The sequence below is a fragment of the Drosophila takahashii genome, chromosome 3R (genome assembly GCF_030179915.1).
Source record: "Drosophila takahashii strain IR98-3 E-12201 chromosome 3R, DtakHiC1v2, whole genome shotgun sequence".
NCBI lineage: Eukaryota > Metazoa > Arthropoda > Insecta > Diptera > Drosophilidae > Drosophila > Drosophila takahashii.
In genome coordinates this window covers 34,700,764-34,710,299 of record NC_091681.1, presented here as the reverse complement: position 1 = coordinate 34,710,299, position 9,536 = coordinate 34,700,764, and the positions used below count along the sequence as shown (strand labels likewise).

Below are 9,536 nucleotides of genomic sequence, written 5' to 3'. Positions count from 1 at the left end.
GTGGAGAAACTCGAAATAAATAGAGATAAAGTAAAGCCAATTTTAAAGGGTAACGAAAGACTTGGCTTTTTCATGATTATAAATTTAATAAGGTGTTATAAAATAATATTGCTGATAAAAATATCTTTGATAAAAATCGAAGGATGGGATTCATTATTATTAGGCTGGTTAGTCAGCTTAAGGGCTAAATTAATAAATTGAGCAAAGCAATATTAAAACTAAACTAAAAACTAACTAGTTCTTGGCGAAAAAATGGTTTAATAAAATATTCAATTTTACAAAAAATAAAAGTGCTAAATTAAGCATCAAGTTGAAAAGCAAATGTATAGAAAAACAACAAAACTTTATAAAATTTAAAGAAAAAAACAACTAGGAAATTATTCCAAAAGCTTTTAACTTTATTTGTAGCTAAGCATTCTTTAACGTATGACTAATTTTATGGATAAAATTCTCCCCCATTTTTACCTCTCATAAAAAACCATCAATTAGTGGCCAGCGAACCTGTTGCATTATCAGCTTTGGAGGGCTGATAAGAAACAATTTCGAAATGCCAACACCCTATGGCCATGTTTTGGTGTCATTATCATTTCAGACATCTGTACAACAATTCTGTTAGTTTCTCTGCTTATAACAGAACCCAAACGAGCACTCTGTTAATTAAAAGCGATCGCGCACCCCAAAAGTTGGCAATCCCAAAGATACAAATGGGAGAGAACGTTTATTCAACGGATACATTTTTTTATATACACTCTTTTGGTTCTCTTTTGCCGCTTATCAGTATTAAAAATGCCTGAGGGGGTCTGGGATCCAAACAAAATGATATAGAACATCACTTCTGGGTCGATCGGCGGCGAGAAGAGATCGTCAATCCGTGTTCGCGCTTATCAGGGGATCCGGCAGATACGCCTAGTTTTAAATCCATCAGCATGCTGCGTTACTTTGCGCATTCGGAGGCGAATATCGCGAAACTGCCACGCCCACTATCGCGGGGCTATCACAGCGAAAAAGGCGTTTGGGGCTATAAGCCGACTGCCCGGCGCGAATTTCAAGGTACGGCTGTTGTTAATCCAAAAGTAGAAAATAAAAGTGTGTTGCCAAGACTTCAATAAAAACCTCATCCGTCGAGATAACCATCGCATCGATAAGAGTGTTTCGGGATCAAAAACAAATAAATGAGCAGTGGAAATGTACCCAAACAAAACTAACAAAAAAGCCACTGGAGTTCTCTGTGCAGTGACATTGTGTTTATGTGTGTGGGTTTGATTTTCCACCCGGCTATTTATCAGTGGAATCCGAGCAGCTGACCCACAACAATCCAGCCACAACAACTCCAATAAAACAACAACCTGAACAAAAGATCAAAAGCAAATTACTGGGGGCAAACTGGGAAACTTGGAAACCAGAAGCAAAAGTCAAACGCAAACACAAAAACTCAATCTCTTGTGTTTGTAACTTCAGGCTGCAGTTCGAGCATGTTCAAGGCAACCTGTTTGAAGAAGATATATCACTGTAATACCCTGTAATAAAAGGGTATATTCGGAATGAGTTTTTGGTACTATAGAAAAGAAAAGAGAATGAAGAGCATTTTCCATTAAGATATATATTATTTCTAGCAATTGTCTTAAAATAAATATTTCTTCGCACTAAAAATAGATCCAAAGACAATCTCCTTTCTAAATTGTTAGAAATATATCATTTCATTGTTTATACCTCCCAGACTATCGACAAAATACAACTCCTGTTGGCTAGTGGAATATTTTTTATGGCTCCAATACTACCTGCTTTCCTGTTGCCCACCCAAAAACTAATCTTAAAGTTCTTGGCTTATCACATGTTTTCAGCCCGAAATCTGATAAACTTTAAATATATGATGTAGCCAGTGCTTAGAATTTATAATTAGAACCAAGAGATTGTGGCAGACCCCCTGTGAACTGCACTAATTAAGCGTAGAGAGGCGGGTGTCCAGTGCAGAGATACTATATATCTATCCCTAAAACGCACAGCAGGGAGTCTGAAAAGAGCCCGGCTAAATATCAAAGCCCGGCAAACAAAGGACCCCCAAAACGGGAGCTCCTTTGTGCTTGTCCTGCATCCGCTGCGTACACAATTGGGGCTTATCGACACCATGGCCAGCAGACACCAGTCAGCAGTTGGTAGTCGGTTTGTTGGAACCCGGAATACGAATACCATAGACGGACTATAGTCTGCCGGGAGCCTTTGACTGGCCAGCAGAGTAAAGCCTTCGACACTTGACCGTATGACATCAGCTGCTGAGATGCTGCACTTGGGAAAAAAGTGTACAAATATTTTAAACTTGGGATAAGAATTTCAAAAGGTAGGACCAGATTAAACCTTCAGGTTTTATCCAAAAAACTGCTCTACTTTAATTGAATTTTGTATGGAATAGGTATATTATAAATGTTAAGAAATTTTAAATATATTTAGCTTAAAGTATTTTCGAAGAATAGGCTTAAAGTTGGATAGGTTAAACATAATTTTGGAGATGAATATAACAAAAAAGTATTTATTGAACTAAGCTGCTTATAGGAATATTACTCTTTGATTTAGCGATATTTAATACTACGATGAAGGCGTTATGATAAATTTAAAATAAAGTTTAGTGACCGTCAAATTAGGATTTTAGGGATTCTATTTAATACTATATTATCTTCAACTTTCACATATTCTCCAAAGTGTATGTTCGCTTTAATTCTCCTGATGCGGAGTGGGAAAGGACTCATCCCCCCGTTCCGCTCACCGACTTGTTTGCCGTTCGTCCTTCGGTTGCATCTCTGTCGGGGCAACCATTATCCTTTGGCAAAGGACGCGCCGCTGTGCTCCAATAATATTTACACGCTCAAGTTGAAATGTTGTCGCCGCAAATACAATTCATCATACGCCCTGTTCTCCTGTCCAGGCGCCCTGCTCTTTAACATTAAATTGATTTATCACCGAAAGGCTGTCGAGAAATTGCATAAATTTTTGTGGGAGAAGAAAGCTTGGTTTTAATGCGGGTCCAGCTGTCGATGACCCGTGTCCTGTCCCACGGTCTCGGATTCGGATGCTCAGGGTGCCCTGTAATCGAGTGATATGCGTCATCGCATATAAATCCTCTAAGCAGGATAACACTTTAGCACGTAAACACCTAAGCAGCCAACGAGTTGTCAATGGCTCAACCAGAGAATAAAATGGCCCAAAAAAGCCAATAAAAACAACCATTGCCATTTCTCATATGTAACACAAATTGGGAGATTTATTTGTGAAGAACAAACATGGGATACTCTTTATTTTAAATACTGGCTTTAAAGTATTATATAGGAAATATTTTTAAAAAATTGGCTAGCTTTAGAGTAACATTTTAAAATGAAGATTTATTACAATACAATACAATACAATACAATACTTAGACATGATGATAAGTTTTTAAATTCAACAATCTGAATAAAACCCCTTATGAATTTTACCCAAAATCTTTTTGCCATTTTCCATCCGACTTCATATCGAATGCCAAATATTTGCGAGGCAAATATGATATAAAAGTGCACATACCTGGCAGCTAGTCCATCAAAATGAAGCGGAGCGTAAAAAGCAAAGAATAAATATTATAAAAGTAAAAGGCCAATAAATTCAAAAGGCCGCACAATGTGGCAGTGGGCGAGGCGAATGCGAATGCGAGTTGCACGTGAATCCTTTTTTAAATAATTTATAACGTTGAGCGAAATTTATATTGTTTACGCATGTGTTTCTCCAGTGGCCGAGGATGTGCGGACTTCCAGGAACTCGCAGGGCAACGTCTATCGTTTCGTGGAGGCCTTTCGCCAGCACGGACACAAATTGGCAGCCGTAAATCCCATCAGCATCAGGAGGAGGTAACACCCAACTTCTGTTCCCACTCTGAAATCATCCTGGCAAATGTCATATTTTATTCTCCCTTTCTGGCTCCTTTGTAATGGCCTGTCTGTATTTGTCTTGTGAATTCTCCCGGCCACGTGGACACACACACAGCAAGGAGGAGCTGCAGGAATTAAGTCCCGCATTTTATGGACTGCAGACACAGGAGACGGTGCGCACCGATGGCCTCTTAAGTGGTCCGCAGGTGCAGGCGGCCCAGAATGTCGCCCAGCTGGAGCAGCTGCTCAAGGACATTTACTGCGGCCGCTCGGCCAGCGCCGAGTTCTCCTATGTCGAGGTAAGTGGCCCCTGCCATTAAAACAGTCACAGAAAATTCATATGGAGTGCAGAAAATCACCAATAATTCAATTAAACAGTCAGGAATATTAATAAATTATTAATAAATATAAGGGCTTTAAAAAAGAGCTCAGAAAAAATTGAAATTGAAAATCTTTGACATCTTTAAATATTTTCGAGATTTTTATTATTTTTTTGCAATAAATGTGAAGCTTTAATATTTCTTCCTGTAATAATAACTTTAGTTAATTTAAAATTCGGATAGCTAACTTTATGTATTTTTATATATTTCAAATATTTAAAATAAAGTCCTCAGACTTAAAAATATTTTAAAAATATGATTGAAATCCTTTGACATCTTTAAATATTTTCTAGGTTTGTGTTATTTTTGGCAATAAAAGTAAAATATAAATATTTCTATCTGTAATAATAGTTATAACTAAGTTGTAATTAGGCAATTTAACTTTAAGATTTTAGTAAGTATATTTAAAACTTTAATTTCAAATTTAGATATTTATTTATTATTTAATACTATTTTTTTGGAGTGTATCACATAAATACCGAGTGCTGATCCCGCTACCTTATTTTCGCAGGACATCGAGGAGCGCGAGTGGCTGGCCAGGAACTTTGAGACGCTCGACCAGAAGCAGCTGGAAAACAGCGAGCGTTGCGAAATCGCCGAGCTGTTAATTAAGTCGCAGGCCTGGGACAATTTCATGGCACTCAAGTTTCCCACAGTCAAGAGATACGGAGGCGAAGGAGCTGAGTCCATGCTGGCCTTCTTCTGGCAACTGCTCCGTGACAGCGTTCAAGGTACCTTAATATATAATATTTATAATATATTATTAAAAATTATTTTTGTTTAAGTGTGTCCAGCTCTTAGATCATATTTTGTTTTTGTAAAAAACGTAAAATCTTTGAGAAAAAAAGTTAAAAATAACAAGATGGAATTTTCCCTGCTTCATATATTTTTCCAAGTCCTTAGATGGTATGATTTATCCGAATCCGTGCGTGTGGCCCGCTTTTCCAACACGATTAGCGCAATGCGAAACCGCGCACCCATTTCAAGGCGCCAAACTTTTTCCCGTGACAGTCCGCAGAAATTCAGCCACCAACCCACCTGAATTATGGCCACCCACCTAAATTCCCCACCCCCTTTAACGGGCAGGCTCACATATCACGGCACGCTTACTTAACCCTAATCTGCTTTTCCCAAAACTTTTCCCTCTCGCATGCAACCCCGAAAAACAACGGAAACGACGACGGCGACAACGATAAAAAAAATTATACAATGGAATGACAGCGAACATCGAGCACGTGGTTCTGGCGATGCCCCATCGAGGAAGGACTCCGCTGCAGGCGGCGCTCCTCAACATGCGGCCGGCGAAAGTTTTCCGCAAACTCAGCGGCGCATCCGAGTTTCCCGAAGACATCGAGGCCATGTCCGACGTCATAAGTCATTTCCGTAAGTGAAACTTTGCGGGCGAATTTCGGTTGGTTTTTATGGAGGGATTACAGGGTATTCGGGTGTATGGGAGGATCTGAAAATATAGTACACGTATCCCACAAATATATAAATATAAAAAATTCAAAAATAGTACAAATAGCTATTTCATACGTATTTTCCTTGATCTGAAATGTATCAAAATTCAATGAAATTCGTATATCGTATATACCAATTTTATACTTATTTCCTTTGATCTTAAATATATCAAAATTCAAAGAATATATTTTTGTTATATTTAAATAATATTTTTGTAAATTTGATTTTATAGCTGATTTTAAATTGTATTTATTTATATTAATTTTGGTTATAAAGGGTATCTCATAGTCTCAATTTAATATTAAAAACCGTACATCCTTTGTGGGCGTTATTCCTGCTAGCCTAAGCACACATGGCGTATGCTTAATTTAATCAAACCTGAACCTGAATCGCACACAGATGTTTCCGAGCAGCTGGAAATACTGGGCAAGAAGCTCAACTTCAGCATGGTGCGCAATCCCTCGCATCTGGAGGTAAGCCGACATACGTCAAACTTTGAAATTTGATTCTCGATTTAAGCATCCTGCTGCTCTTCCTCCCATTTACAGGCCGCCAATCCTGTGGCCATGGGAAAAGCCCGCTCGAAACAGCAAACGAGAGGTGAGGGAGCCTTCGGTTCAGGAAGTCAGCCGTTTGGCCAGCACGTTCTCAATGTAATCCTCCATGGCGATGCCGCATTTGCCGGCCAGGGAATTAACCAGGAGTGCCTGAACATGGCCTACGTTCCTCACTTCGAAGTGGGCGGCAGTCTGCACTTGATCGTAAACAACCAGGTGGGATTCACCACACCCGGCGAACGAGGACGATCCACTGCCTACACCTCCGATCTGGCCAAGTCCATTCAGGCGCCTGTGTTCCATGTGAATGGCGATGATCCCGAGGCTGTGGCCAGGATCACCAACCTGGCCTTCAGGTATCAGCGGGAGTTCCGCAAGGATATCTTCATCGATCTGAACTGCTTTAGGCGCTGGGGTCACAATGAGTTGGACGATCCCACGTTCACCAATCCGCTGGTCTACAAGATTGTCCATCAGAGGCAATCGGTGCCGGATTTGTATGCCCAGCAGTTGGCCAAGGATCAGGTTCTCCCGGAGTCGAAGGCTAAGGAAATGAGGGATGTGTATATGAAGTATCTGGGTGAGGAACTGGCATTGGCTCCCAGTTACCAGCCACCGCCTTCTTACTTTGAAAAGCAGTGGAAGGACCTTCAGTTGGCTCCTTCAAAGGAACTGACCTATTGGGATACCGGACTGGATTACTCCTTACTGCATTATATTGGCCAGCAGAGTGTGACTTTTCCGGAAGATTTTGTAAGTTCTTTGATTTTCTTACGATTTAACGTTTTGTGGTATCGATTTTGACTTGATATGCTCGAAAACGTAAAAACGATATTTCCTAATATCATGTTTACAAAGCAAATGCGTCTTTCTCCCTCCCACTCACGTCATTTAGGTCGCCATATAGCTTATTGCTCTCTTTTTCAATGTCAGACAATCTCCGAGAGAGAGAATTCGTCAAAATTATATTATTTAATATAAATTTTACCAGTATTCATGGTCAAAACGATATGAAATACCAGAAAGTTACCATGCTACGTGTTTTTTTTTGTGTGTATCCTAAAGATTTCTTTCTTCACTACAGAACATTCACCCTCATTTGTTAAAAACCCATGTGAATGCCCGCCTGAAGAAGCTGGAGAACGGAGTGAAGATCGACTGGTCCACCGCGGAGGCCTTGGCCATTGGCAGTCTGATGTACCAGGGACATAATGTGAGGATCAGTGGCGAGGATGTGGGTCGCGGAACCTTCTCCCATCGCCATGCCATGTTGGTGGATCAGCAGACCAACGAGATGTTCATTCCTTTGAACAGCATGGAGGGCGGAAATGGCGGAAAACTGGAGCTGGCTCACAGTATTCTGTCGGAGGAGGCGGTTCTGGGATTCGAGTATGGAATGGCCATTGATAATCCCAATAATCTTATTATTTGGGAGGCTCAATTCGGAGATTTCGCGAATGGAGCACAGATCATCATCGACGCCTTTATTGTTTCGGGAGAAAGTGAGTTTGGTTTTATTCATTACTATATAATATCGTATTAAAGAGCTGCTTACCTAGCAAAATGGATGGAGTCGAATGCCTTGGTGATGCTGCTGCCTCATGGCTACGATGGTGCTGCATCGGAGCACAGTTCCTGTCGCATAGAGCGCTTCCTGCAGCTCTGCGACTCCAAGGAAACGTCCGCAGATGGCGACTCCGTCAACGTGCACATCGTGAACCCCACCACCCCCGCCCAATACTATCACGTCCTGCGTCGCCAGCTGGCGAGGAACTTCCGCAAGCCACTGGTGGTGGTGGCCCCCAAAACGCTCCTCCGCCTTCCGGCGGCCACATCCTCGCACGAGGACTTCCAGTCGGGCACGCTCTTCCACAATGTCCTGGGTGAGTTATGGACTCGGTTTATCTAGACAGGCTTCAAGGAAAGCGTTTATTACATTTTTATATACTTCGGGAATCTGTAATTGTAGATATTTGTAGAAAAGCACAAATTCTTTAAAGTAATAATCCAAATTAATTTAAATTATTCGAAAATTACTAATAATAAACCTATAAGGCCAAACAAAATGACATTTTTAAATCTACATCTTTACTTTAGAAATTTAAAAAACCTAATTAAAACAGAAATTAATTTTACTTTTCCCATTTTACTTCTCTAAGAGATAAATACTAAGTATCCTGGGGTTGGAAAAGTCTACTATGTAGCTCTTTATAACGTGTTTTATTTATGTTTTCTTCATTAAATTGCGCCCACTTCCTGCCACCCACCCACCTCCTCCGATAGGTGACACCACCGCGAAGCCGGAGCAGGTGCGCAAGGTCATCCTGTGCAGCGGAAAGCACTACTACAATCTCGCCGAGGAGCGCGAGAAGCGGCAGGCCTATGACACGGCCATAATACGCCTGGAGTCCCTGTGTCCCTTCCCCGTCCAGGAGCTGCAGGCCCAGTTGGCCCAATACGGCAACGTGCAATGTGAGTCCGCATCGTAAACTTTGCCCACAAAGTTGACCAGCAGTGTATTCTCTATCGTTTCCTTTTACACAGGAAAAATAATCATTATTATTTAAATTTACAAGATATTGCTTTGTTTTTAATATTTTCAGGAATAGGAAACTTTGAATATTCAAAAATATTAATTTTTAGTATTATTTTTGAGTATTGATATTTCTTAAATGAGATTTTATTTTCCTTCAGTTTTAATTTTGATTTTTATATATTATTTTTAAATACAGTAAAAACAAATATTTGATTAGTTGAAGTAAAAGCAATTAAATGATAAAATTATATAGATAAATGATAACAAAAACTGTTGTATACCATTTTTCTCCGTGCAGCTTTCGTTTGGAGCCAGGAAGAGCATCGCAATATGGGCGCCTGGACTTTTGTGCGGCCACGTTTTGAAAATTTAATTGGCCAACAGGTAAAAAGTCTGCCTGCCACCGGCGTGGCGGCCACAGAAAGAGCTCTAGACACTATACCAACCACCCATGAATTTCCCACTCTTCCCGCTTTTCCACAGCTCCACTACTGCGGTCGCTGCGAGGCCCCCACCCCCGCAACCGGAATCGGAAAAGTGCATAAACGGGAAGTTGATGAGATTGTTGCTGCCCCATTTGAACTTTAGTGCACCGCCGCCTCCGCCTCCCCAGCCTTTCCATCCATATATCACAAAGTACTTTAGCTCAATAAAACTGCCAAAAAATATGTGTATAAAAGCAAGAAAACAAGACTTTTCAAGGGGACGACTA

At 40.6% G+C, this 9,536-nt stretch overlaps 1 protein-coding gene across 1 annotated transcript; it reads left to right on the top strand.

Moving 5' to 3' along the window:
* Positions 1 to 855: 855 nt before the first annotated feature.
* Positions 856 to 9,500, top strand: LOC108058293 (probable 2-oxoadipate dehydrogenase complex component E1 homolog). Its single transcript, XM_017142942.3, has 12 exons — positions 856 to 1,050; positions 3,752 to 3,869; positions 4,006 to 4,189; positions 4,782 to 5,001; positions 5,492 to 5,653; positions 6,131 to 6,204; positions 6,280 to 7,041; positions 7,373 to 7,790; positions 7,848 to 8,171; positions 8,572 to 8,760; positions 9,123 to 9,208; positions 9,308 to 9,500. The coding sequence occupies exons 1-12, from the start codon at positions 927 to 929 to the stop codon at positions 9,410 to 9,412; spliced, it is 2,766 nt and encodes a 921-aa protein (XP_016998431.2). The 5' UTR covers positions 856 to 926; the 3' UTR covers positions 9,413 to 9,500.
* The last annotated feature ends 36 nt before the right edge of the window (positions 9,501 to 9,536 follow it).

What these genes read in the sequence shown, in the direction of transcription:
- LOC108058293 (XM_017142942.3), top strand. Translation starts at nt 927, where the DNA reads ATGCTGCGTTACTTTGCGCATTCGGAGGCGAATATCGCGAAACTGCCA. An exon ending in CTTTATTGTTTCGGGAGAAA is followed by an intron (nt 7,791 to 7,847) that starts GTGAGTTTGGTT and finishes CTGCTTACCTAG; the next exon opens with CAAAATGGATGGAGTCGAAT. An exon ending in AAAATTTAATTGGCCAACAG is followed by an intron (nt 9,209 to 9,307) that starts GTAAAAAGTCTG and finishes GCTTTTCCACAG; the next exon opens with CTCCACTACTGCGGTCGCTG.